The sequence below is a fragment of the Fusarium poae genome, chromosome 4, assembly GCF_019609905.1.
Source record: "Fusarium poae strain DAOMC 252244 chromosome 4, whole genome shotgun sequence".
NCBI classification, from domain to species: domain Eukaryota; kingdom Fungi; phylum Ascomycota; class Sordariomycetes; order Hypocreales; family Nectriaceae; genus Fusarium; species Fusarium poae.
The window spans coordinates 3,730,667-3,757,574 of record NC_058402.1 but is presented as its reverse complement, the minus strand read 5'-3'; the positions used below and the strand labels follow the sequence as shown (position 1 = coordinate 3,757,574).

Here is a 26,908-nt window from a genome sequence, read left to right as displayed (position 1 = left end):
TTTGTGATAGAAACAAAGGATCTGTTGTGTCCAAACATAGTATGCATAGCAATCTGAGATACATGCTCTACTATCTTGTTCCCTTTTACTTTACTTCACGGAAACCGGCGTCCAAAGTGTTGACCTCCGGAGGTCGCCGGGAGGCGGGGGCGGGGCAGTTGGTTCCTTTGCCGTGCTAAAGGGCGACAGAAAAGCTGGCCTCCAAATTTGAGTGTTCAAAAATAAACGATCTAGCAGACGATTGTTGTCAGTATACACTGATCTTCTAATTTCGTTCCTTTTACATTGATGGGCGGCTTTTCCAACGCCCCAAGACCGCTCAATGCCCGCCTAGTTCCCCTGCAGTACACACACCACATCGCCTATAGACACACCTACCGTCCAAACTGCCGCGCGCTTGTGCACTAACAAAGATGTTTTCGAGAGTACCTAAGGTAAGAAAGAGCACGTGCAAATGGACAAACCCCAAATGCAATAGTCACCGTGAATTGCGCTGAACTGATAAGATAAGACATTATCATCCCTGAACAGACTTGAACTGGCGCCGTCTTGTCCCAAGTTACCTTAGTACCTAAAGCTTGACATCAGCAAATTCGATCCACTGCCAGCATCATTTGGCATTCCATCGCTTTGTTCCGTCACGTCACGTTTCGTTTCGTTCCGTTTCGTTTTTTTGTTCCACTCTCCAGTCGTGCACGAATCGCGAAATACACATCACATCATGGGCAAGCGCAAGTCTTCAAGCAAGCCTATGGGGCCCAAAAAGGTTCGTCGCATTCTTCCTATGCCTCTTCCTATTCTCCCATCCAAAGAACTTTTGGCGCTCACACTAATTCCAGAAAGATCCCCTTCCCACTACTTTCGCATGCCTCTTCTGCAACCATGAAAACTCAGTCTCGGTCAAGCTCGATAAGAAAGCTGGTGTCGGTCAACTAGACTGCCGTGTTTGTGGTCAAAAATTCCAGTGCGCAGTCAACTGTACGGACCCAGCAACCCCAACATCTTTTATGCCAGGCGCATCTTTTTACTAACGTTGCGATAGATCTATCCGCTGCGGTTGATGTTTATGGTGAATGGGTTGATGCGGCCGGTACGTCTACAACATTCTACACACGAGTCCACCAACAACGACTGATTTTTTACCAGATGCCGTTGCCAAGGAAGATAACGCGGAGCCTGGCTACGGTGGCACATCTCGAGGAGGATCTGGACGAGGCAACCGAACGGCGGTCGAAGAGGACTATGACGACCAATACGGCGATGATGATTATTAAACGTTTCTTTTACGCGCCCTGTAACAATACCAGTATTTGCTACGTCCTTTGCTCGACAAGACCATTCCTTCCGCTCGCGACTCGACATGATATATGACCGCCACCATGATTCTGTCCTTAGATGGTGTAGAATCTGTCTCCAAAGTCTCCCAGTCCAGGAACGATATAACTGTTGAATGGTCAGCATGTGTATAACGTGAAATGAATTTCCATACTTCTTCTCGTCGAGGCCCTGGAGAAAATCGGTTAGTCAAAGGTCCGCAACAATACAGGCAGGCAAGGCAACAAACCTCGTCGATGAAAGCCGTTACGACCCTCAAGCGAGGGAACTTGGCAGAAAAGTTCTTGACGCCTTCGGGGCTTGCAATCAAGTTGAGGAACAGAATATGCTCCTCAGGCACACCTCGGGCCTTGAGAACTTGGACAGCCATGGTTGCGGAGCCACCTGTACGATTGCGTTAAACGAATTGGTTGCGACACGTGCAGTTTGTGTAACAAGACGGGATGTTGTCATACCAGTAGCAAACATGGGATCCAAGAGAAGCACCCATCGGTCAGCAATATCCTCGGGCAACTTATCGTAGAAAAGCTTAGGCTGGGCCGTCTCCTCGTCACGCTGGATCAAGATCTTTCCAATACGAACAGAGCGGCAGCAGTCACGGAGACCCTGCTCCATAGCCTCACCAGCTCTCATGATAGACACACCGCAAATCTTGCCCTGGAACATGAGACCATTGTAGGTACGACCAATAGGCGTAGTGACAGTGTGCTCAATGACGGGCAGATGGTTAAGGCCTTCCTCGACAAGTAGACGAATAATTCGGTTGGAGTAGAAAATAAAGTCTGCTCGCTCCGTCTCTTTGCTACGGATCATCCTGGACATTCTCAGCTCCACGACACAACTTAAGGTGCAGGCGCCCGATTAGGGAAGTGGACATACGACAGTAGGGCAATGAGCTGAGGGGTCTGGGGCAGAACATGAACATTGTCTAGGTTGACGTCGACAGAGACGGTAGCACTGGGCTTCTGCTGTTGAGTACGGTATGAAGGGCCGACAGGTGTCGTGTGAGAGTCTTGGGTCTTATCCGCCATGTTTGCTAGCTGTAAGGTTTGTTATGTTGTTTAGAGGGAAGGGTTCTGGTGATGGACTGATTGATTGATGGCGGGGGAGTTCAAGTTTGGGTTGCTGCACAGATCAAATATTTATGAGTGGGCAAGCGGAGCACAATCAAATCAAAGTAAAGCTGTAGCTGGCAGTTGGACCCGATACGAAAGAGTCGAGTACAAGATTGAATGTGTAAGAGAGGATCTTAGTTTTCTAGGTACCTATCAATAAGAAGCCCCAAGGATAAGAGAATCCGTAGCTTTACCCAAGGTAGTAGGTCCCTTTAACGAAGCCACATGCATATATGTATGCGCAAAACGGGGAAGTTAATCGGCCAGCAGCGGGGAAGAAGACCCTACCCTACAAGCATGAACAATATCGGAGGAGACCGCCAGTATTTGCAAGGGTTGATTTTAAAGGTTTAGTTTAGTAGTAGAGCGTAGTAAATCCATACTTTGATAACAGTGGAGATAAAGCAAGAGAACAATTGCTGCAATGTCGTTACTTTTCGGAGGGGGAATAGAATTGAATACTGCTGTGTAACTGGAGTTCAACCAATTAACCTTTGTTGTTCTATTTATTCCGTTTCAGATGTAGCTCTCTTTCAGCATCTTCTTTGTTACTAGGTGCCTCGAGCTCTCTGCCCGCTAAATACTAAGGTAAAGAGACCAAGGCATGGAAAGGTTACACTAAACCTGCCCGCATTAGAAATGTGCAACGCTCCTGGCTGTGAATCACTAACAAGACCCTGAATTTATAACGATTCATCCTCTTGTGTTATTCAGGTCTCCTCTATCCTTTCATCTCTTTCTTTACATGTACTTGCGCCTGTAGCAACGTGCTGCATGCCTACCTCCAAATACTGAAGGACGGTTCACGCAACTAACCGTCGACCTTGTACTGTCATAGGTCCTTCCTTCGTCATCATACATTGACCTATCGCCTATCATAGGCTTGTCAGATAACCTGACACAATCCAAACATAAACTCATTCGCGTTCTCCTCACACGCTCCAAATCAAGCCCGCTATGGCATCGCGCAATGGATCAGCTGCGCCCATCCCGCGAAAGATTGTGACGTATGGCAAACCCTCGCGCAGGCGCTTTATGCGCGACGCGATGCCCCTCCGAACCGCCGAATCGTTCTCTACGTCAACTGCAACAGAATCTGCTACAAAGCCGTTGAAACCATCTTTACCGAGATCAGTATCAGATCCATCAACCCAATCACTTGCCGACACTCGATCCGATGAACCGAAACGTACAAGACCTGGAGAAGAGTGTAAAGGAAAGACACGCGATGCGACGGACACGAGAAAACGGAAACGCCCACAAGCTGCGCTTTCCGAAACAATCGACGAGGAATCATCTATCATTCAGAAACAAATGAATCCCACGACTACGCTGCCGCGACGGCCGTTAGGAGGAACCTCGGAGAAGGATGGGAAAGCTGCCGCACCCACCCGCCGCTCGCCGATCACAAAAAAGAGCCCAAAAGACAAGATTGCACGATCTCGCCCTCTGTCACGAAGCAAATCTGACGTTTCAACGATTGAGGTCAGCTCAAAAATTGCGCCGCCTGCATTCAAGGATCGCGACGATGAACCGCCCAGACCAAAGAAGCGGCGTCCACGATTGATCGATGCTTTGGCGGCTCAACGAGCAGACACCGAGTCGGAAGATTCGGATCAGGAAATAGAGGAAGCCAGACCTCTCTCACGTTCGAACAGCGGTACAGGCACCGAAGTCGAAACACCTTCCCAACAATCGCAATCACAGTCGCAGTCGCAATCGCAGTCGCAAAACTCTCAAAACCATTCACAAGATTCCGCCACGTGGCAGAGAAATCGTCCCGCAGTAGCACTCAAAGGGCGACGAGTCAAGTATACATACGGCCAGTCACGGTCGATTCTGAGCGAGTCGTCTTCAAAACTCAGCGAGCCCAGCCAGGGGATTGGGATGACCACTACAGAAGAGGAGCTCGATGCGCTCTTGGCCACACCCCCAGAGCCAATCAACCCTGATCCTTTCGCCATGGACGACGACGAAATGGATGATGACATTATTCGACCTGCCATTAAGAGCGTGCATGAGCTACGGCGAGCTGGGGCCAACAACCGCTTCGCCGATGAAATGGAGGACCTGCTTGCTCGGATAGGAACCCCTAGCAGCACTCCATCTTCCCTAAGGAGGACCGCGTTGTTGGAGCTTTCCCAGAAGCTGCAGCGCAAAGAATTCATCAGCCAATTTCGGGACCACGCAACGCGCGATAAAGTCGCCGCCAATATCGGACAAGAAAAGGATGTGATAAGCGGGTTCGCTCTGTCTGCCGTTCTCGTCACATTTCTCAACTTCAGCCCTGCAGCCCACTTACTACAGCAGCTCGTCAGTGATGGGCTTGGGGAGCTTCTCAGTGTACTTCTGCGGGTGCCCGAAGATATTGACGAGATTGCTGCCGGCAAGATGAGGCTTTCCAAGACAACTAGAAACTCACTCCACGAGGTGAAAGAGAACCTTACAAAGTTAAACATTTGGTATGGGCGGCGCCCTGACAAACTCTCACCACAAACGCTTGCGCTGCAATTATTGAACATTGTATGTCAACAAATCGATGCGATGCATTCATCAGTGGTTGTCAAAGACATCGAAAACGATCTTGATATTATCATTGGAAACTGTGCGAGCGCAAATCCAAGAACCGACGCGACTTTGGCTCTTGTGGTATCGGTTTTGGCATCACAGTCGGGACTGACAATGAATGATGAAAATGAGATCTCCTGGGTTGCGCAGCAGACGCACAGTGTGGCGCGCATTCTGGGAAACAGTTTACAGCAATGGCCAGAGAAGCCTGGTGATGTCGAGACGGCAACCCTCAAATTGTCAATCAACATGTCCAACACAACACATGGGGCAGCAGCCTTTAGCGACAAGGTTCTGTTATCGAGTGTTTCTAAAGCTATCCTCTCAGGATTTACTTCAGCCATGGACACCATGAGCAACCAACGTCTAAAGGAAGAAACATATGATGGACTTTTGCTTGTACTTGGTGTGGGCATCAACGTACTAGAACGCTGTGCACCTGCACGAGAGAATATAGCCAGCGAGGAACTGGATGGCCTGGTGGCAGTATATCTGCAGAACCAGGTCCTGGTGCAAAAGGTAAAACTACACAGCCCAACATTTTTGATGGATGTACCGCTGACATGTGTGATCAAGGCTGCTTCAGAAGAAAACTTGAAGCCAAGTGTAGCAAAGCTCGGCGTGGCATTTGGATATCTTTCCATCTTACTGGGCTACCTGTCTCTGGTAGACGCAGCCCGGCAACGATTTGCAGAGCAGGCAGGAAGCCAAGGGCTTACGAGCCTTATTGGGTCGATAAAAGAGTTTATCGATGTGTACAGAGAGGTGGATAACAGGGTGACTGAACTCGAAGGACTTGTCAATGACTTACAGCAACGACGGCAACGACATTAATGGACTAGACGGATAAGGGATGGGGATGAGGATGAAGACTTGGGGACTATGTTCTGAATACGATTCTTTTAGCTTATATCACAGGATATGGCTGGGCCAATGCTGGTATAGCAGGATGGACCACTACCTACTCGGACAATTCTTAGACAAGAGAGGCTTAAATGCAATCAAAATCGCTATCTACACAAGACTCAGGCAGGGTTGCAGTATTGATCCTGATATCATGTATGTATCAAGATTCGGGGAAACTATAACCGTACATCCGGAGGCACGGGTATAGCTTCCCCGAATGCATATGTAGTTATGATTTTATGCATTGTAACAGTGAAGAGGGCGTCACACCTAAAAAAGGTATGATGTAAAAGGGAGGGGGAGGGGCTCATGTTTGGACTTTGGAGGGGGGGAGGGAGCAGATCCGGTGGGGGGTGTTGCGTCGTGTCTTGCTATTGGATTGGATCCCTCTAGGTAGGCTCTGGCTGGCTCATCAGGAATGGATGACTTTCAGCAAGTTCCGTCACTCTTCAGGCCTGCCCAGCCTTGGTATGGCTTTTATTAGTACAGTACCTAAGTTACTTACCTACAGTACTAAGTTACTAATTGCTAGCTTGCCTTGTAGTTGCATTCGACTTTAACGTGCACCCAAAGTTCCAGGTCTTTCTTCTACCTGGAAGTTACAACAACATCATACACTCGCATTCTCTTTCCACATCGTCATCAAAGGCACTCGTTTTCTACTAATTCATCTTGTCTTCTTTTTTTGTCACTCGGCTAAAGTCTGTACGCCCCCAACGCCCGTATCATCACACGACGTTTAACAATCAAAGACAGCAGTTTAAGCTTTGTTTCACTCCTCCTTCAACTACAACTTGACGCTGTTGCACCATGCCTTCTCCCAAGCAAAGAAAGGTCGCTATTGTCGGCAGCCGCTCCGTCGGTGAGTAATTTGACCTATTGATGGATTTGCATCATGACCTTTTCTATAATGGTTCAATTCACTGACGGGATGAATCAATAGGCAAGTCGTCTCTAGCGGTACGATTCGTTGACGGCCACTTTGTTGACAGCTACTATCCCACGATCGAGAACACTTTCAGCAAAATGATCAAGTACAAGGGACAGGACTACTCGACCGAAATCGTCGACACAGCAGGTCAGGACGAGTACAGTATTCTTAACTCCAAGCACTTTATCGGTATCCATGGCTACATGCTCGTCTACTCAGTGTCATCACTGCCCTCTTTCGAAATGGTCCAGGTCATCCGTGAAAAGATTCTTAACCACTTGGTGAGTGCTTTCGCTTATGCGAGCAAGGTACCCAAACAAGCTAACCACAAACCTCGTCGTCTAGGGCACTGACTCCGTTCCCATTTGCATTGTCGGCAACAAGAGCGATTTGCGACCCGAGCAAAGACAGGTCACCCCCGAAGATGGACAGAAGCTCTCCGAAAAGATACAATGTGGTTGGACCGAGGCGAGCGCGCGATACAATGAGAATGTTGGCAAGGCCTTTGAGCTCTTGATCGGACAGATCGAAAAGTCGCAGAACCCTGGCGAGGCACCAGCCAAGAGCAACTGCATTCTGATGTAAAGAGGGACCGTAAATGCTTTACCAGATGCACACATTCTGCCAGATTATCACGATCACAATGGCCAACTTGATTTGGGACCGCGGGGCGGTCCACATGTCAAGTCCAGTTCATCAGTCCAATCCAGCCAGCGCCGGACAAAGACTGAGAACTCATCGTTCCACGAGGTTACAGGGGCACAAGGTGATTTGGGTCGGGGATAAGGCAGATACAGACAGGATACGACAGGACAGGACAGGACAGGACACGGGCTATGCTATGCCATGTGCGAATGAGCACCCTCTTTTGGTTAAATTCTCCGTTGCAAGTGGCACTCACGGTACAGTACTATGTACAGCTTGGATCCTTGCTTTGCTTTACTTTGCTTTCGCGTTTTGCTTGCCTTTGCAACTTAGAGTATATATGGTTCAAATCAACGGGTCAGGGTTTTGGGTTTACTCTTAGAAAATTTCTGTCTCTCTCTCTCTTTCTCTTGGACTCTTTCTCTTTCTTGTCGGTTGTCTGACTCGTGCTATGGTGCGTGTACTGATTCATGACCAGGCTCGAATGACTGACTGACATGCAAAATGGTACTTGCAAGGATGCAGAGACGTGCAACTACCGATACGTACCTGGGCATGGTTTCTAGAATGAATCTAGAGGCACCAACCTCTCGGTGCCATCCCAATCCCAGGCCGGGTCAGCCCAAATCCGATTTGACAGCTCGCTAGGCGGTTGGTTCCCAACAATTTGCGATACCTTGTTTTTTGAGATTGCTAATAAGTCTTCTTTCTCCATGAGCGGTCTGCACTTGGCTGCGTCACTAAAAAAAACATTGGTCCATCATGTGAAAGTGAATGCACGATCCAAAGAGAAAATGCTCTTGACTCTATTCGGATGGCCCCGCTATCGGAGATGCGTTAGTTGACCCAGGGTAGCATCCGGGAGGGACAGGGACAATTGTACCTCTCAGTTGTCTAGACATAGTCTACTAAGCACTAGGTAACATAGGTAGTTAGATTCTCGTTGAGCCATGTGCTTTTGTCACTTGGCGGTGATGAATGTAATGGAATAGTGAAGGTATGAGGTTAATAGTTCTAAACAAGTCAGCGTGTGTTCATTGTCCGAGGAATTTGTATCTCTCCTGTTTGTAGGTACTTGGTCCAGGTCTTGTAAGGCGTTAATAGAGAACGTGTGTACGTGTGTGCCACCATTCACAGCCTCAACTTTGACATCTCACCGCGCTCAAGCCTAAGCAGCACTTTTCTTTGTTCTTTGTTCTTCATTGAACACACAAAGACTACGACAACAATTGCACATACATAAAATTGTAGACACGGAACGGAATATTTCGTCTTTTGAATTCTCTGTTTCTGCTTTCGCTCCTTTACACAAGTCGTCAGTCTTTTTTTAATCTATCAATATCCATTCGACCTGGATACGAGAGTCAGTCCTCTCAATGCCCAAACCAGATCCTTGCCCCTTCTGTGGCTTCGTGCCCGAACAAGGAGGAAATGAAATTATTTCAGTGTGTCCTCGCCGATCCTCTCACAGCCTATTTCCTTGGAGTTGAGACTAAGACATGTCCCCCTTGACTAGCAGCATATCGAGAGACATCACCCAGACGGTGAACAGCAGCCTTCCACCGACACTGACGCCCCTTTCACGTGCCCTGAAGACGGTTGCGGTGAGATCCTCCAACCTGATGAGCTAGCTTTTCACCTGGAGCTCCATGAGCTTGAAGCGCAGGGTGCAACACCCGAGCCCGAGCCGAAGCCTGAGCCTGAGTCTGTCGCAGATCAGGCTCCGGCTGTACCTCGAAAACTGGCTACGCCAACTAGGGGAAGTTCTCGCAAGAACAAGAAGGCTAGCACTATCCAGGCATGGAAAGATTTGTTCATAGGAAACAACAGTAGATCGAGCCACAGCCGTGATAGTAGCAGCAGCAGTAGTCGCACTCGCCACAAAACCAAGAGGGAAGATGCTGGCATAAGTAAGAGTCCTGACAGAGGCTCTTCATCCCAGACTAGGAATGGAGAACGACGTAGAAGGCCTGGTCAGCTGGGGGTATGTGAATTCGTTACAGTTGCTTTGACGTCAGTGAACTAACTCTGATATAGAAATCTGAGCTCGGCAGATTCGCGCACGAGAAAAAAATGCCTCTATGGCTCATAGATCTCCTTCGTGATGAGGGTCAGGTTGTTAACAATGGTGAGTATACCTCAGTGTGGCTGGAGAACAACATCTGACAAGGACGATAGACGTCTTGCCTGTTCTAAGTCAACTCCTCGAACAGAGCCCTTCAACCCAATATGCCTACCTCTGTCAATCTGCTGTACAGCATGTTTCCAAATTAAGGCAAGAAGGTGAGCTTCTACCGTCCATGACTCTGTGCATAATTATAGTGTCAGGGGTATCTAACAAGCCCAGGCGGTTTCTGTGGTTATCGAAACATTCAGATGCTCACATCCCACATCATCTCTGCTAAATCCGAAGGTTCAAACCACTTTGGCAACAGCTTTCCTAGCATATTCCAGATTCAGGATCTAATCGAGAATGCTTGGGACAACGGTATTAATGCTCAGGGTCGAGCCGAAACAGGAGGTGTCAAAGGGACACGAAAATACATTGGCACACCAGAGGTATGTATCACACATCAATACATTTAAAGATGCGATTGACTTACAAAGAACAGGCACAGGCTGTATTCCTCAACCTAAAGATACCGTGAGTCGTAACCATACTCCATCTGATATTGCAATATAGCTAATCATAAACAGTTGCTCAGTTCAAGCATTTAAGGATCCAGAACGCGGCAAGTCCAAGCAGTACCTCTTTGAGGCTATTGAGCGATACTTTCAAGGAGGCATCACTAGCGTAGAGGACCGCATTCATTGCACCAGCCTGCCACCGATCTATCTTCAGCATCCAGGTAAGATGTTCAGGGCCGTCCACAAGGAAGGGAGGTGCTAAGAAGTTGAAACAGGACATTCTTTAACCATCGTCGGGTTTGAGAAGCAGATGGATGGACACACAAACCTCTTGGTATTCGACCCCAGCTTTCACGATTCTACCAAGATCAGAAACCTCGTTGGGAAAACAGTTCGACTGAAATCATCTTCCGTCGACGGACTTCTGAAACCATATCGTCGCGGTTCGCACTACTTCCGTAAATACAATGAATACGAAGTGCTCTAGTAAGTTGCCTCGTCCTTGTATCTATCTCATAATTCATACTTATGTGTACAGTCTCACAAGATATGCTTCTGTGGCATAGTGTATCTGTAAGACCGGTTTACTGCTGGTCCTTGAACCAAGCCTGAAGCTTGGTCAGCGCACGACCACGGTGAGAGATCTTGTTCTTCTCCGCCTTTTCCATTTCGGCAAATCTGTAAAAGTCAGCGGAGAACAAAACCTCTTGCGGTTCTACTCACGTTTGACCCTCGTACTCAAAGACGGCATCCCACCCGAAAGCAGGTGGTCCTCGGGGAGGCACAATCTTGCCCTACAAAAATTGTCAGCGTAGCCATAGAAGCAGAACTTGAAGACATCATACAGGGCATCGACCCTGGAAAAGGATGACCTTCTCACCGGGTCCAGCACAGTAACCGAATGTGCAGACAGCTTCAGCGGACTTGTCAGTGTAAGCAGCCAGCAGGTTGTTCAAGCCCTGGTGACCGATCGAAGTCATGAACCACTTGCTTTTTTTGGCCATTAGCATTTCGATTTTTCAAACAGCGAATTTATCTTACATGTAGACTCCAGGAAGACCACTGAGAGCATTGTAGCATAGGGCTGTATCCTCAACCAGTACTGGGCCTTTCACCTGTACATAGTTATTAGCCATGTATTCATTTTCTAGCGATCGTAAAATAAACATGTCCATACCAGTTCAGCTGCTCTACGGCACTTTGACTCTGTGACCTCCTCAAGCGTGCCCTGCATCTCCTCGAGATCAATGGGCTGGCTGAGGACCTCAATCTCAGGCTCAAGGATGGCCTTGACCTCGGTCAACTTGTTAGCGTTGCCGGTGATGAAGTTGACTTTGTGCGCCGCCATTTTTGAGTGTTTTAGCACTGACAAATAGTCTAGAATTGGAGGTGAATGTTATAACAATTTTTGCTGATTTAAGCAAGAGAAAAGGCACAATAGTCAGAAAGAGATAGCGATTGAAGCTGAGAGCCACCAAGCTGAACAATGGGCCACACACCCCACTGTGTGATAAAATATGCACTTGTCCGGTATGAATCTTCTTAAACGATTCATGTCAATTCATAACGTAGCCTGCCCTAGGCTTGTATCAAAAAATCTATTTTCACCAACCCATGTTCATCCATGCCGTAACCGTAGTCCAGGCCTCAACGTAGTTATAAACAAACTCCTGAAGCGAATATGTTTCTCCCAAAATTTGTCTTTGGCAGGACTTTCTTTACTAGTTGTTGTCCTTCTTCCATTGATCGAGCCAGCCGACTATGCGATCAACGTTTGTGTCCATCTCATCGGAATTGTTGCTTGTCAACTCGATGACAATCTCCTGATCGAATGCTTCATGTGCTTCCTGAAGAAGAACCTCCATAATTTCAGAGTCAAGGTTCTCTTGAAGCTTAGAATCAGGATAGTTTCTGTAAGCAAAAAAAAAAATGCGGTTAGCCAATGGCTCGTTCCAATTTCAAGCCCATGGAAAGAGCTTTCATGATGATCAACACGTACCTTGCTGTGAGACGGTCATAGAGTGTCGAAGAATCAACTCGTAGAACCACGACTAGATCTATCCAGCTCTGGGGGAAAAGATCACATGCGTGCCAGTCAATGATGCATCCACCAGCCTTGACATCGTCCTCAATAGCATCAAGTAGCTGCGATGATGTTAGTCTGTGTTTTAATAGTGACTCACAAATCCCCCAAGTCTGTTAAAAGCAGCAGAAAAACAAACGACTTGCCTTGTCTTCATCCACGATCCAGCTGTGGAATTCATCACTCCATCCCTCATGGCACTCCTTGTCCTTCACAACCTGGTTGACTGAGAGGTGACGCAGGCCAGTTCGTTCAGCAAGACTCTCGCAATGAGTCGTCTTTCCGACACCAGGCGTGCCCGTGATAATGATATTAGGCGATTTTCGAGATGTCATTTTCGTAAACTTTTGTTTATGTCGTTTATTGATGCAGAGATTGACGGGACGCACTGTACAATTTGGGTGTATTTCCAAATTGCAGCTACGCAGACTGTGCATGCGACTAAAGGGGCTAAAAGTCTCGATAGTTGCATCAGAGCCATCTTCCTCAACTTTGTCAAACAATCACAAGAACAGACAGAAGACAAGACTAAGTAAGTGAACAAATAACCACGACATCGCTTCATACTATCGTCTCTCCAATACAGCCGTATCTCGTTTTATAAAGATAGAGCCGAGCCCAAACGCCCTCATCGACTTGCGGAGAAGGGGGAGCCAAGGTCCCGCTCTATATACATGATGCCTTTCAGATACAACGAGAATGATCTCAGATCTGTTTTCAGTTACACTACACGCCGCCATTAGAAAATTCGACATCAAACACCCTGAAAATGCGGCTTCTATCCCTTATGTGCGTTCGAAATGCCTAAACCTGCTTCATTATCTCTTTACTGCTCTACTTCCACCTCATCAACACCCTCGAGCTCATGCTGATGACCGTTCTCGTACTCTTCGCCATCTGTGTAGTCCAGCTTCTCCTGCTGTGCGATGGCTTGTGCTGAGACGATCTCGGCCAGCCTCTTCAGGCGAGGGGTTTGGAGCCCTGGGAAGGTGTTAGTTTCAAATTACACGTAGAGTGACTCATCCAAGAAGCGACTTACAAGAAGGTGTGTAAGTCTCGAGCGCAGTAATGACTCGAGGCTCGGCGATCTCGTAAGGACCACTGTCGTCCATATCGACGGCTTGAAGGAGAAGAACGTCGCTCTTCTCAGTTACACGTGAGGCAACTGCCTTCATGATCTCGCCGTTGATGGGCTGCTCGTAATCGGCAACCAGGTATTGGTTGAGCAGCTTCTGGATCTGGTTTGGTGAAAGCCTGTGATTGTCAATACCAATTATAGGACAAATATCTCGGAGTACTTACATCCAGCAAATGTCCTGAATGATTTCTATGTCATTCAGGGTGGCCTTCTTGAGTTGAAGAAGCTTGGTTGCTTGCTGTATAATGGTTAGCACAGTTCTTAAAACACTTCGCAGGGTGACTTACCATCAGATGCTCCAGCTGGAGCGTGCCCTCGGGCATGTCGTGGCTCTTGCACCATTCCTCAATACGAGTGATGTTGTAGTTAATCTGAAGGCCACGCTTCCAGGAGAGGAAGTTTCTTCGCATCAGCAAGTCGTTGAACGCTGTCACGCCAACCAACTTGAGGAGCTCAGTGATGGTCTGCGTAATGATGGAGTCCTCCAGGTAGTAGGCCTTCATCGCGCGGAAGACGCTGTTAAGCAGGCTGAGCAGGTTGTCCATGCTGTAAGCGGGGGTCGAGTTCGACTGAAGAAGCTTGCCCAAGAATCGGCTGCTTTCGTTGGTAACGAAACCAGGGAGAGACTGGGACTCGATGATGGCAGGGATGATCATCTTCTGCAATTTCTTCTTCAACACCTTCATCCAAGTGTGGTAGATGTTGAACTCCAAGCTCTCAAGATCGTGCTTGACAATCTCCAAAAGTCGGTCGTACTCATAGTTGTCCGACTTTTGAGCTTCGTACCAATCCTCAGCAAGGAATACGAAGGACAGCATCTCGTGCACGTTTGACAGCCAGAAGGCGCCAGGGTTGATAGCCTCGTCACCATCGTGTTGCATAACCTCCTGCTGGATGGACTGCATCACGTTGGCCAAGAAGCGCTCGGACTCCTTCACGAAGCCATTGTTCCACATCTCTGATGTAACCAAATTAATGAGGTATGAAGGGAACAACACTTCCTTGTCTGAAGGAGGCGGTGTAGTGCTGGGGGAGGGGATCTTGAGGTTTCGGATGAGTCCCATTGTCACCTCCTCGTTAAGGCCATCCTCGTCTGCGAGAAGCGTCTCGAGTTCCATTTCGATATTATCGACGCCAGGTAGGAAGGTCGAGCCAGAAAGGTTCTGACGATGGGCTGTGCCAGTAACAGCCATGGAAACTGGCCGAGGGTTGTAGGTGCCACTGAAACGATCAAGCTCTCGTGGTTCTGCGCCTGCGCTGCGACGCTTAGGCTTCTTGGAGGCGACAAGGTTGATGAGGCCAGAAGGCACTGTGGCCCCAGGTGTTGTCCCGTTGGCAAGTTCCCCATTGATGGGCGCATTCCTTCGAGCCAGCTCGAGGGCGTCTCTGAGAGACTCCAACTCCTGCCTCAGACTCATGTTGTCCTTCTCGTGTTGAGTACTTGACCTCTTCGCTGTCTCCAATTCTGTGTTGGTTAACCTGAGAGACTCTCGGAGCTCTCTCTCCTCCTCTTGCATCCTCTTGATATTGGCAGTCGACTCATCGAAGGCGACCTGAAGTTTCTTCATCTCATCCTCCATCGCTTGTAGTCGAGCGACGGCGATACCAGCCTGGTTGGCCTCTGTTTGGAGCTCTTTTGTTCGTGCCTCAAGGTCATTGTGTCTCTTCTTCCATGACTTGATTTGTCCTTCGTAGTTCTCAACCTGTGATGCAAGACCCTTGTTCCTTTCCTTCATAGAACCGAGGGACTGCGTCAGCTCAACAACCTTGTTTTCGAGCTTGTAAGAGATCTGCTTCAAGTCACGAGCCTCTTCTCGAATTGTCTTATATTCCTTTCGAGCCTTTCTTCCGCGCCACAGGCTCTGGATAAGGACGACCTTCTTACGGTATTGCCTCCACTCCTTCAACTGCCTCCTTGATCGCCAAGAACGTTGGATCTTGAGTGCAGCATTGCCAAGACGCTCCTCCAAGATGGTCTTTCGTCGTAGGTATCCCTTGGCAATAGACTCGAACAAGACCATATCCCTTCGGAATCCAAGGTAGAACTTGCGCTGCTTGTATCCCCTCCATACGCGCTGGATGGTAATAGCAGCCTTAACGGTGCGAAGCTCGTTAGCCTGCTTCCTGGCCTTCCATGACCTGATTGCAGACTGGGTAAGGATGATGGCTTCACGAGCCTCGAGGTAACGTTGTCGGTAGTACTTGGCTCTGAGGTTCTTCTGAATCATGATAGCACATTCATTAAGCCTGGTTGTACGCAGATTCTCCAAAAAGGCAAGCATACCAGCCCGGAAGAAAATCTTGGTAAGACCAAGCTGGTATTTGTCCAGTCCCTTGCCGGTACTTGTTCCGAGAGCCTTCTTAAGGATAGCATCTGCCATCTCACGGATTTCTGAAGTCCATCCGTCAGACCTCACCAACATGTAGTAACGAAGAGCAAACTCTTCATATGTCCAACGAGTAGGATAACCAGCGCAACTAATACGGACAGTCTCGAGCACACCACAAGCACGCAGCTGGCTGAGAACCATGGGTCCCTCGAACTTCCAAGCCTCCTTAGCCTCGTTAGGCTTGATACATCTGATGTAGTGAACATCGGTGTTGTTGATTGTGCTCATAAGCTCGATGAGCGATGATCGGAAAATACCTCCCAGTGTGGGTTTTCTGTTGACAGCCACGCCGATCTTCCTACCAGCAGCGGGCTTAACAGCGTTGGAGCTGGAAGATGCGGCATCCTTCTCTCGTACAGCGGTTGCAGCGTCCAAAACGGTCTTGAGGAACTCGTTGCTTGAGGCGCGCAGGACAGCCATGTGCTCATCAGGAACAGTATCTCGGTTCTTCTCGATAAAGCCCTCGGACTCGTAGGTGACGTCGATGGCATAATGGCAGACAGTGAAAGCTGACTTTCCGAACCTAGGCTTCTTGTAAAACTTGGACTTGTCGGGAGTGAAGTTGTGGTGGAGCTTGGTGACAAATTGCTCATCGGATCCCATGGGAAGTCGAGACTCCTCATCAAGCAGAGACAGGATACCTAGCTTGCCCTCGATCAAATCGATACAGGGCTGGTTATCGGAGAAGTCAATGAATGTCCAGTCAATCTGTTCCCGGAGATATTCTTCCTGCTCCAGCTTGAAGACGTGCTGGTTGAACTCTTGCTGCAGCTTCTCGTTGGCGTAGTTGATACAGAACTGCTCAAAAGAGTTCTTGGCGAAATGTTCAAAACCATAAATATCCAAAACACCAATGAAGGATGTCACTCGACTCAACACATCTTCAGAAGCCAGACTAGTGTTGATAATATCAACAAGCCAGTCGAACATACTCGAGTAAATGAATTTAGCAACGGAATCTCGGACGACAATAGCCTGTGCTTGACTCAGATTCGAGGTGATCTTTTCGCCACGAGTAATGAGTTGCTTCTTGACAATCCATCTTGAGAACTCTTCAGCCTTAACACCGAGAATGTCACAAGCCTTCTCCAAAGAAGGTTCATTAGGAGCCAATACACTGTCATTGCGCGAGGCAGTGATCTTGACGTTTCCAAGGTGTAGAAGACCGGCCAACAATTTAAATATGTCTGCCTGCTGCTCGTTCGTCACACCAATAGTTGACAGCGACTTTTGGGTTGCCTCAAATTCGGCTTTGTCGTCCACACCATCGATTGTCGGACAGTTTCCTTGGTTCAGGTATTCAAACTCCTCAATGGGTAGAAGACCAAGCTCCTCTCGCTGCTGGTCGGACGCACCAGCAATGAGCTGGTAGAAGATATGGTAGTTACGCTCCTTGAGGGGCTGGAAAACCAATCGAGAACGCTCCAAAAGGTATGTTCTAATCTTTGCGCCAATAATATTCGTCTCCTCGTCGAACATGATCTCAATGTACTTTCCGAATCGTGAGGAATTGTCGTTTCGAGTCGTCTTAGCGTTACCGAACGCTTCCATGATAGGGTTGGTCGCAAGGATCTGCTCTTCTGTCTCGCTCATAGACTCTGAACCTCGCTTGGATCGCCCGCCAGGGTTGTCAGGAGACTCTCTGGTAGCAAAGTATCGCATGATGTACTTGGCGCTGACAGTTTTACCAGCACCAGACTCTCCGGAAACGACAACTGTCTGGTTTTTCTTGTCGCGAATCATGTCGCTAGAGCAAGTTAATAGAGGAAGCTGGACGGCGGAAGCGCAATCTTACATGAAGGCCTCCTCAGCAATAGCAAACAAATGGGGCGCTTGTGTCGCTCGCTGTCTTCCAGCATAGACCTGAACCATGCCAGGGACATAGAGAGAATCGACTCGCGCAAACGGGTTCGTAGCAATAAGGACGATACCACTGTAAGTGTAGATTTCCTTTTGCAAGTATCGTAGCTTGATTGCCTGCAGAACTGGACGGTGTTAGCATCAGCTGTGGTGATTTCTGGCAGATCACGGTTCAGTGAGGGACATACCAGCAGGCTCATTAAGATGGGACAAATTTGTGAGATCGTCGCTGGCTTCGAGCATTGTCGGGTTCATCAAGGGTGGCAGAGATGGGTCGCTTCCGCTCTGGAGTGCCTCTGCAGACACCTCGATATCTTTGGTCTGACGGGGAGATACAGTCAGTATACATGTTGTAACGAGATACCTAGTACCACCAAAGGAAGCCAATGCAAACTCACATCGCCATTTTCGAGCTGGAAGGTCAGCTTGACCTTGGAGCCATCAACGGTCTTGTTGACGAGCTCTGAAGCCACCCAACCTTCAGCAGTGTCTGGCTGCCATGCCCTTGTGCCAACCTCGTAGGCCGATGCCATGATGGCGGTATTACCGAGCGCAAGGCCGGCGTGTATTAAGGTAAAAGATAAAGGCGACTATGTCGAAGCGGTATCGGCGTAACTGGTACCAAGGGGCTGAATGGCGGTGGGATGCATATATTCGCCAACAGTGGTGCAGAGAGACACGGCCTGCCGGAGAGGGATATAGTCGTTGGAAACGTCGCTTCTAATAAACGTAAAGGGGCGTTAATCAATGCAAACAACCGGCACGCTCGTTGCAGTGTGCGGTCGAATGGCTGTTGGATGCTTTGCGCAAGTCGCTGGATGGATATGAGCTTTTGGGTACGGTACACCGGTGCCCCGTAATCCAAGCAGCTGGAAGTATTTATTGGACGGAAAGGACCCTGTAGTAAGGTAGGCAGTCCAAGGCAAGGGCGAAAGAAATATGCTTTTCTTCCCACACAAGACAAAAAACACTCGCCGACAAAGAGGTCGAACAAGATTGAAAAGGTTAAAGGCAAAACGAAAGACCTTGAAGAAAGTCAAAAGTTATGGATGCGGTGATGCCAGCACGCGTTTCTCTCTCTCCTGGATTTGATTCAAAGGGCCGGACAGATACTGGAGACTGCAGCCGCACGGGGCACGTTGGAGAACAGGGGGGCGGGGCACTGACTGTTAGACCGATCGAGTACCTAGGGGTTCATTCACGCCTACTTTTTGCCGGTGCTTCACCGCATAAGGTACATCCAACCCTACGACAGTCATCCAGCCTCAGTTCCTAGACACTCCTGAACGATTAGGGGTTCTCTAGGCTCTCTACCTGGATGATCCCGCGAACCAATGAGGGGCCGACCCGTCCGCAACTTTGGCCTTGTCCTGTCCTTGCTCGATCTGGGGTGAGGGCAAGCGAGACCGACAAATCCTCTCGATTTTGAGTCGACACTGTGTTATGCTGACCGATTCAACATTCTCAAGGCTCGAGAGGATTTGACAATTGTCTTTGTCAATTTGCCGGATCCGCGGTGCAAAGACAAAGAGGCATCTTTTCGGGGATCTGTTGGAGCTGACGTGCCATCAAAAAGCACTTTGCCGTAGGCCCCCTTTATTAATTAGTATTGGCGATCAAACACTCCAAGATCGAAATCGCACTGTCTGATACAGCTTCACATCTGATATAGTTACAGTGTCAGAGTGTAGAGGAGCTCAAGCATGAATTCAGGTGAGTAAAACGGGTCTTTGCAGAATTAATAGGATAAAGCACTATCAACATAGTTTAGATGGAACGGGCATTGGTTAAGCAGCATAAAGATCACTGCAGTATGCGTTACACGGTCTAAGAATCGCATTGTTGGTATTGACCAGTCATTATGTGAGCCGATCTAGTGTGCCAACAGCTAACTGGACCCATTACGAGGATACAGGAAACAGATGAGCACAGGTTTAATCTAAAAAACAGGTCTCTGATGAATAAGTATACGTATGTTTTGTCTTCTGTATTACGCTGTATCTACAGTCAATTTCTCTAAATCCCGAAACCAGTGTTCTTTCAGTCAAGTGTTACTACGTAGCAAGCCGGCGAGGTAGCAGGGCCCAAAGCTTGAAACACGCCACTAACACTGATTTGCAAGATTCCTCCTACAGAAAGGAGATGCCAATTCTAAAATACTGGGGAACGGTTGAACCCTAGTACGCCAAGTAGGCGATTAATCGATCTCCACCACAACCCCAATAGATATTACCAGCCTCAGGTCCAGTCCATCAAAGGAGAGTCGTCAGTCAAGAACTGGTTAACCGAGTACCAGCCTCCCAGATAGTATCCTATCCGTACCTGGCTCGGCGAATTGTTCTCAGCAGGTACCACAACCTTCAGTCCGAGCACAAAGGTTGGCTACCAACCATGCATCGATCAGAGCAGCATTCCACAGTCAACTATCTATGCAAGATGCGGCTCATGTCCCCAACATTTAATAGACAAGCCATGATTTGACGTCAAGGCAGTATCCAGCTTACGCCAGCCACCAACAGTAACCCTATCAATGCTTATCTTCATCCCCGTGGGCGGGCCGAGGAACCGCAGTTTGTTCTTCTGTACATACATAGGTACTTCGAGAAGCCAACAGAGTGAGTGATATGGGTCATCCTGGACCCTCCACCAATTCGTACCGGATTGGTCCCATTCCGTTATTCCAAGTCAAGTTGTGTTGAAGCTCAATTGTTTCTGTCCGTTGAATTCATCCATGCCATAATACTCCATACAGTGTTACCGACTCAACCAGTAATTATTCAAAACACCAGCCGCAAAATCCAGCCCCCTTTTGATCCTCGCTCAGGCATGGGTTTGTGTACCTGACAATTCCATCTCTTTGCAGAACCTCCTCCAGCCACGACCGTCGAGGTCGTGCCATTGGGTTACGAACTGCATATGTTTTCATCCAACAGAGTGTAATGCATCAATGCGTAAAATATCTGGGGATCTGGGCCCGATAAAAAAACGAACGGGCCGCCCCCTTTATTTCTTCCTCCATAGTCATGTCCTGTGCTTTGGTCGCATCGCATTTTTCTTCACCAGCTCCAGGTTAAGGGTTTGAGACTCATGGTCACTGAATGGCCCATGCATCGTCACTTAGTACAAGATACGGGTCATGACGCGAGCTGTGTAAACCGTCAGTATTGCGATTATGGATGTGCGTATATTGTTTTGACTTACCGCTGAGGCCCTCAAGGCTGTCGTAGATATCCTTAATTTGCTCATACTTGATGTTGCTAATATCAGCCATAAGGTAGGCGTTGTCGCCTCTGCTGTCAGAAATCTGCTTGTCGACGTTGTGGTCTCCAAGAATCTCGTTGACCTTTCGGAGCACACCGGGGACGTTTCGGTGAATGAAAATGACCTGGCGCCAAAATTAGCATGCATAATCGACTTGCTTTCGAATTAGACTTACACGAGCGGTGTCAGGCTCGTCCGAAGTCAGCGAGCGCAGCTGGACCTCGGGAATGTTGACACTACCCAGAGTGATACCCTGGTTGATGTAGCGGACCAAAGCCTCGCTGACTATATGGATGTTAGTGTTGGGTTGCATATGATACCTCGTATATTGACTTACCCTCAATACCAATAGCACGTTGGGCCTCCTCAGTGCTGCCACCAATGTGGGGAGTCAGAATAAGGTTCTTCAAGCTTCGCAGGTCCTCGCCCCAGACGTTGAGATCGTTGGTGAAGTAGTCACCGTTAGCCGCGGGCTCGGAGGGGAAGACATCGAGAGCGGCACCAGCGACCTTGCCGGAGCGGCTAGCCTTGATGAGAGCAGGAATATCAACAACGCTGCCACGGCTGGCGTTGATAAGGTAAGAGCCAGTCTTCATCTGCTCGAACTCAGTGGTAGAGATCATGTTGCGAGTCTCGGGAAGATCGGGAACGTGCAGGGTGACAAAGTCGGCCTCGCCCAGGAGCTTCTCAAGAGTAGGGACCTGGTTGGCAGTACCCAGAGCCATCAAAGTAACAACATCGTAGTAGATGACGTTCATGCCCATAGCCTCAGCGAGGACAGACAACTGAGAACCAATGTGACCGTAGCCGACAATACCCAGAGTCTTGCCTCGAATCTCCCAGCACTTGGAGCTGACCTTGTTCCAGGTACCACGGTGCATCTCGTTGGATCGATCGCCGAGTTGACGGGCAAGGGTGATGATCTCGGCAATGACGAGCTCAGCGACACTGCGCGAGTTGGCGAAGGGGGAGTTGAAGACGGCGATACCATTCTTGGCAGCAAACTCGAGGTCAACCTGGTTGGTACCAATACAGAAGCAGCCAATGACGAGGAGGTTTGTGGCCTCACGCAGGACCTTCTCAGTGAGCTTTGTCTTGGAACGGATACCAATGACTTGTACGTCGCTGTCGAGAGTAATTTGTTAGCATATGTAGCGGGGTACGTATAGCTCATGAACGAGGGGCATCCGTGAAGTCAACGATGGAGGGGCACCGTTTCGTAGAAAAAAAGTTCGAACAATGGCGGGGTATTTCGCAAACATACCGAATCTTCTCAATGAGCTGGTCCTCGGGAAGAGAGGTCTTGAGAGCCTCGACTTGGTAGCCCTGAGCCTTCAGGATCTCTTGTCCAGTCACATTGACATTCTCGAGAAGCAGAATCTTGATGTCCTTGGTGTTGAAGGGTTTCAGGTTCTTGGGCGCGCCACGGTTAGGGAGGGCAGCGCTGAGGCTAGGGGGAGACTGGAAAGAGGCGAGCGGTGAAGTGGCCGCGTTTTGGTCCCAGCTGTGAGAGACTTCGCGATGAGAGCCAGCAGAGAGGCCACCGGCGATGTTTTGAGGAGCAGGCGTCATGATGGCAATGTGGTGATGGTCGGTCGGTGTGGTGTTGGAGTAAGGTGGAGGGGTCGTAAACAGCGGGTGGTCGATAGAATTGGGAAGCTTATAAGTCCGTTAGAGGAGAATAGACAAGATGGTAGAGAATGAGATGCCAGCTATTCAAAGATAGGCAATTATAGTATATTCAATGGTGGCGGGTGTGTAGAAATGTAAGAAGCAGGCTTGAGGTTATGGAGGGGGTGTCAATTGGTTTTATGATGCGATCAAAATCTACAAAGAACCTACTAAAGTTAGGTACTTAAGCTATGATGAGATGACTCCATAGTCCACAGCGCATCCATCGAAAGCTGACACTCCGCGACGAGCCGAATCCAGCATAAGAACCTACATAATCAGGCTCAATAAAGGTCTCTACCGACTTCCGGGTCCTGACTCATCCATGGTCTATGCTATTGCCGCCGAATCAGAGGGCATCTACAGGTTAATATGGAATCAGGGTACCCTTGCGGCTCCGTCATGATTTGGTGAAGCTACCTTGCCATCTTTAGCCAAAGAGTAAAACTTTTTACGTACGATAGTCCGCTCTCGGCCATCAATGGCATGGATCTCAATCATTCGAGTATTAAGAGCAACAAACCAACGAATTAATCACTACAAGCCCGCATATAACCAGTAGCCAAGCTCGGCGTTTTGGACGACTTTGCCGCTAACAAAACTATGACAGCCCTGAAAAGGGGCCACTTAAAAAAAAAAAAAAGTTGCGACAGTGGTTGTTTGCTCATTTGGCCCTTGACCGAGACCGGCAATGCCACCATGCCGTCACACAATGGCGTCAATTTCTGCGTCTACCGGCGGCCGGTCGCTGGGTTCTGTGTTATACCGTTTCAAGCAGTCCCGCTGGCGGCGATGCTGAAATCAATATGCGGCATGGTCGGAGCATATGCAGCCCGGCAGCGGAGCTGAGCGGCGGTTGGATGGATTCTACTTGAACGTGCATCTTGTTTCTAAGACTATTGGTTTTTCATACATGAGATATGTTCCCTCAGCACGAATTCAGACAAGTTTATTTCATAATTCAATTGTCTGATTTAGCATAAATGACAGAATTTTTTTTTTTTGTATATGCTCAACATTGAACAACACAAGTCTGTGGTGTCGAGATGACCTTACCCTATACACGTTATCTTGAATTCAAACCCAATACCGAATAGTCAACCGGTATTTCAATTTGATACCTAGGTTAATAGGTGTATCTGGCTGCCTATTACATATGTCACTGACGTACTGAAACACCCCGGATTCTGTGTGTACATACTGACGACGTGGCGGTGACTTGACACATGTCTTGCATATTATTCTCGCTGTAGATTTCTCATTTCACCGCATTTCGCGGCTTGCTACCAACGACATCCTTTCAGGTAGGCCACTAGTTCGAAATACACACAACAAAACCACGCCATCCAAAGATAATTTGCATCGCGAAAACAGTATAAGTGTCACGGTAACGGTGACAATTGCATTACGACAAAATCTCATTCTCTATATATTATGCACCTTGAATCCCCTTACACCATTGTAAGAAATTATCCGTCAGTCACTACCTTACATCCATGCCAGGAATCAAATCAACGTAGTTGTAACAGAACAGCAAAGACAAAGAACCCCAAAAACGAAGTTAGAGAAAAAGGCTGCAAAAAAAACGAGGGCAACATAATATCGCGGGCCGACTTTTACCCTCTGGCTGTGTCTATCAATGAAGGTTTCCAGTCCCAGAGCTTGCGGCAAAACCAAAGATCTGGTCTGTGCAAACGATGCCTATCAAATGACGATGCTACCTTGGTGTTCTGAAAAACGGCACCGGCTGATTCGCCGACCTACTTCGACCGCTTCCCGTTTTTTGTAGCCTTTTTCTTCCCGTCGTTCACCGCCTCTCCTTTTTTCCGAGGAAGGCTGGTGGCTCAGATAAAATCCTCAAACCCGATAAAAGCCAATCATGTCATGAGAGTGTAAATGTGCGTTACGTCGCGCTCTATCGCTTCGCTCAGCTCTGTTTGCACTCGGCAGCTTCCTGCTTGGGCTTGCCGGAATCATCCTGGGTAATGATGTTAGTTTTGTTCTCAAATCAAATAAGAAAGGAATGCATACATCGTCGTCGGACTCCTCCTCGTCATCGTTCTCCTCACTCAAGTCATCCTCGTCCTCATCATCGTCATCGTCGAAGTCGGCACCGTCAAGGTCATCGTCCGAGAGCTCCTCGAAAGCGAGAGCCTCACCGGTGAACCAGTCGATGGCGCGGGGAATGAGCTTCTCCTTGATGTCCTCACCGAGCTGGTAGTCGAGTTCAAGACGCTCCTCGATGTCGGACTCGACATCCTCGTCATCGTCATCATCATCGGTGGGAGCCTTGGGTGGTGAGAAGAAGTTGAAGAAAGACTCAGTAGGAACGGTCTTCTTGACAATTCGAGTTTGCTTGGTGTCTGGATCCTAAGTTAGTCATCGGGCCACAAAAAAAAACAAAGAGAAGACATCTTGGAAAAAAGTCATCACATACTCTTGTTTCGCTGCTTCTTGCTCTCGACACGGACAGTCAGGTCCTTGTTAGGTGACCAATCAATCTTGTCACCCTCAGCGTGGTCGTAGATGAAGTCACCACCGTAGCCGCTCTCGTTCTGGTAGTAGTATGTCTTGGTGATGGTAGTGTTGCTGAAGAAGTCGTTGGGAGCGAACTCGAAGATGAGGCGGAAACCGGGCTTGTCAAGGTACTCCATGCGGATATCAGTGAGGTGCTTGAGGGCAGCCTCGTCACGGTCAGTGATCATCTCGGCGAGAGAGATCTGGTTCTTCATGGCAGAAAGCCAGAACTCGGGGATACCGGAAACATTGTCGGGAACATCGGACTTTGTCTCAGACTTGGGGGCATCCTCAGTCTCGGGCTCATCGTCCTCCTCGCCGGCCTTAATCTCGTCCTCAGTGGGCTCGGACTTTCCGTTGACGATGGCGGAACGCTTCTCGTAGAGAGGGGAGAACTTGGCGAAGTACTTCTTCTCAAGCTGGAGAACCTCCTCCTGGAACTCGGCCTCGAGCTTGGAGTGATCCTTCTGGATACCCTTGAGACCAGCGACACGTCGGCGGACAGGGGCGGGAAGGGACTCGATGTAGCCCGAAGATTGACCCACGAGGGAGCCGAGGCGACCCTGAATCATCTGGATAAGCTTGGGGTTTTGGGCGAAAACAGAGGCCGCGGCAGCACGGTCAAGATCCTCTACAGCGGGGTTAGATTACGGTTCCAAGACTTCTGGATTGATTCATGATGGGTTTCTTTTAGAAGAAAAAAAAAAGAACCAGATCAAATACATACCCTCCTTGATGCTAGCGACACCAGGCTGCTGGGCGTGAGAAGAGATAGGAGCAGCGGTTGCGGGAGTGTTCTGAGGCGTACTGATCGAAGGTGGGGTAGTTAGCATCGTGGATCGTGAAGCGGCGGGCAATACAAAGAAAGATCAAAGTTGATATCGAAATGTGAGGAAATGACTTACGGAGCCACAGCATCCTGAGCACGCTTTCCACGAATAGGCTCGGCCATAGTGTCTGATATGAAAAGAATGCGAAGAGGCGCTTGGAATAAACGTCTTTGGGGAGGAAAGAGGTGAGGTTGGGAGGAGAGGGATGAAAGGAAGTTGAGAAAGCAGCAGTGGCTGTTGACGTTTGCTAAATTCTGGTGGGGGGCGATAAGTTGAAAAAAATTCGGGCACTGGGCCTGGGCTTGTAACCACCTTAGCAGCGAGCACCAGCAAAGCAACAACAAGACTCCTCGCTCGTTCGCTCGCTCTGACTTTTTTGAACTTGTTGGGCCGCCCACCAAGCACCAAGCTCAACTGGTCGATCGCCTAAAAAAACCTAGACTGTGTGAGAGGATCCTCTGATGCCTTAGTAGCTTGGAGTGTGGAGGCGCTGTGGGAGAGCGGAGAAGTGAGACAACAGAAAGGGAGTGGAGGAACCAGCCACAGAAGCACAGTGCATCTCCGAGTGAGTTCACACATCACCACACAAATGTACGATAGAGGTCTATTGACTTTGTGTTTCTAGGTACCTACAGTACCTAAGATAGGAAGGAAAGACCGGGCGATTGGACAAAAAGAGGCAAAACCAATGAGTTACCTGTTTATGCCTTGAAAAGTCTATCTACCTGCACTCTATTTTTGACCCCCCAAAAACCTCAATCAAACTTTTTGATATTCCTTACCTAGTATGTGCATTTGTGGCACTGCCATGCGTGATTCTCTCCGAGTCGCCCATTCGCAGTGCACAGAAGCACTCGCCACACTCTAGATGGATTCCAGAACACAACACTGCTGGATCCCCTTGTCATGCATATTCCTCGTCGGGCCATGCCATGGCCATACCCCATTGTAGAGCGCACCGACTGTACACTGTAGCCCCTAGAGTCCTCCAACTGTTAGTTCTTTTGATTCAGTCATTGATGTTCTGGAA

General features: G+C 48.7%; 11 protein-coding genes across 11 annotated transcripts; 5 read left to right on the top strand and 6 right to left on the bottom strand.

The window, feature by feature from the left end:
* Positions 1 to 721: 721 nt before the first annotated feature.
* FPOAC1_011271 (uncharacterized protein) lies at positions 722 to 1,274 on the top strand (the record flags this gene model as incomplete). Its single annotated transcript, XM_044855654.1, has 4 exons — positions 722 to 766; positions 840 to 978; positions 1,043 to 1,090; positions 1,147 to 1,274. The coding sequence occupies 4 exons, from the start codon at positions 722 to 724 to the stop codon at positions 1,272 to 1,274; spliced, it is 360 nt and encodes a 119-aa protein (XP_044702967.1).
* A 117-nt stretch (positions 1,275 to 1,391) lies between these two features.
* FUR1 (Uracil phosphoribosyltransferase, synthesizes UMP from uracil) lies at positions 1,392 to 2,366 on the bottom strand (the record flags this gene model as incomplete). Its single annotated transcript, XM_044855653.1, has 5 exons — positions 1,392 to 1,443; positions 1,490 to 1,506; positions 1,565 to 1,719; positions 1,791 to 2,149; positions 2,215 to 2,366. The coding sequence occupies 5 exons, from the start codon at positions 2,364 to 2,366 to the stop codon at positions 1,392 to 1,394; spliced, it is 735 nt and encodes a 244-aa protein (XP_044702966.1).
* Positions 2,367 to 3,407: 1,041 nt separating this feature from the next.
* On the top strand, positions 3,408 to 5,852 carry FPOAC1_011269 (uncharacterized protein; the record flags this gene model as incomplete). The annotated part of the gene is made up of 2 exons (XM_044855652.1): positions 3,408 to 5,537; positions 5,595 to 5,852. 2 exons carry the CDS (start codon positions 3,408 to 3,410, stop codon positions 5,850 to 5,852), a joined length of 2,388 nt encoding a protein of 795 aa, XP_044702965.1.
* Positions 5,853 to 6,013: 161 nt separating this feature from the next.
* Positions 6,014 to 6,590, top strand: FPOAC1_011268 (uncharacterized protein; the record flags this gene model as incomplete). Its single annotated transcript, XM_044855651.1, has 3 exons — positions 6,014 to 6,077; positions 6,318 to 6,407; positions 6,469 to 6,590. The coding sequence occupies 3 exons, from the start codon at positions 6,014 to 6,016 to the stop codon at positions 6,588 to 6,590; spliced, it is 276 nt and encodes a 91-aa protein (XP_044702964.1).
* A 144-nt stretch (positions 6,591 to 6,734) lies between these two features.
* On the top strand, positions 6,735 to 7,440 carry RHB1 (GTP-binding protein; the record flags this gene model as incomplete). Its single annotated transcript, XM_044855650.1, has 3 exons — positions 6,735 to 6,786; positions 6,868 to 7,136; positions 7,201 to 7,440. The coding sequence occupies 3 exons, from the start codon at positions 6,735 to 6,737 to the stop codon at positions 7,438 to 7,440; spliced, it is 561 nt and encodes a 186-aa protein (XP_044702963.1).
* A 1,436-nt stretch (positions 7,441 to 8,876) lies between these two features.
* On the top strand, positions 8,877 to 10,615 carry FPOAC1_011266 (uncharacterized protein; the record flags this gene model as incomplete). The annotated part of the gene is made up of 8 exons (XM_044855649.1): positions 8,877 to 8,945; positions 9,017 to 9,484; positions 9,538 to 9,628; positions 9,679 to 9,783; positions 9,848 to 10,059; positions 10,113 to 10,144; positions 10,198 to 10,349; positions 10,404 to 10,615. The coding sequence occupies 8 exons, from the start codon at positions 8,877 to 8,879 to the stop codon at positions 10,613 to 10,615; spliced, it is 1,341 nt and encodes a 446-aa protein (XP_044702962.1).
* Positions 10,616 to 10,712: 97 nt separating this feature from the next.
* FPOAC1_011265 (uncharacterized protein) lies at positions 10,713 to 11,476 on the bottom strand (the record flags this gene model as incomplete). The annotated part of the gene is made up of 5 exons (XM_044855648.1): positions 10,713 to 10,806; positions 10,852 to 10,922; positions 10,974 to 11,118; positions 11,170 to 11,243; positions 11,306 to 11,476. 5 exons carry the CDS (start codon positions 11,474 to 11,476, stop codon positions 10,713 to 10,715), a joined length of 555 nt encoding a protein of 184 aa, XP_044702961.1.
* A 373-nt stretch (positions 11,477 to 11,849) lies between these two features.
* FPOAC1_011264 (uncharacterized protein) lies at positions 11,850 to 12,546 on the bottom strand (the record flags this gene model as incomplete). The annotated part of the gene is made up of 3 exons (XM_044855647.1): positions 11,850 to 12,039; positions 12,128 to 12,273; positions 12,373 to 12,546. The coding sequence occupies 3 exons, from the start codon at positions 12,544 to 12,546 to the stop codon at positions 11,850 to 11,852; spliced, it is 510 nt and encodes a 169-aa protein (XP_044702960.1).
* Positions 12,547 to 13,037: 491 nt separating this feature from the next.
* FPOAC1_011263 (uncharacterized protein) lies at positions 13,038 to 18,132 on the bottom strand (the record flags this gene model as incomplete). Its single annotated transcript, XM_044855646.1, has 7 exons — positions 13,038 to 13,192; positions 13,251 to 13,465; positions 13,514 to 13,587; positions 13,637 to 17,486; positions 17,535 to 17,724; positions 17,788 to 17,920; positions 17,998 to 18,132. 7 exons carry the CDS (start codon positions 18,130 to 18,132, stop codon positions 13,038 to 13,040), a joined length of 4,752 nt encoding a protein of 1,583 aa, XP_044702959.1.
* Positions 18,133 to 20,716: 2,584 nt separating this feature from the next.
* On the bottom strand, positions 20,717 to 22,432 carry SER33 (D-3-phosphoglycerate dehydrogenase 2; the record flags this gene model as incomplete). Its single annotated transcript, XM_044855645.1, has 5 exons — positions 20,717 to 20,745; positions 20,801 to 20,984; positions 21,036 to 21,145; positions 21,198 to 21,985; positions 22,125 to 22,432. 5 exons carry the CDS (start codon positions 22,430 to 22,432, stop codon positions 20,717 to 20,719), a joined length of 1,419 nt encoding a protein of 472 aa, XP_044702958.1.
* A 2,026-nt stretch (positions 22,433 to 24,458) lies between these two features.
* Positions 24,459 to 26,000, bottom strand: FPOAC1_011261 (uncharacterized protein; the record flags this gene model as incomplete). The annotated part of the gene is made up of 5 exons (XM_044855644.1): positions 24,459 to 24,509; positions 24,563 to 24,894; positions 24,969 to 25,679; positions 25,776 to 25,855; positions 25,954 to 26,000. 5 exons carry the CDS (start codon positions 25,998 to 26,000, stop codon positions 24,459 to 24,461), a joined length of 1,221 nt encoding a protein of 406 aa, XP_044702957.1.
* Positions 26,001 to 26,908: the final 908 nt, after the last annotated feature.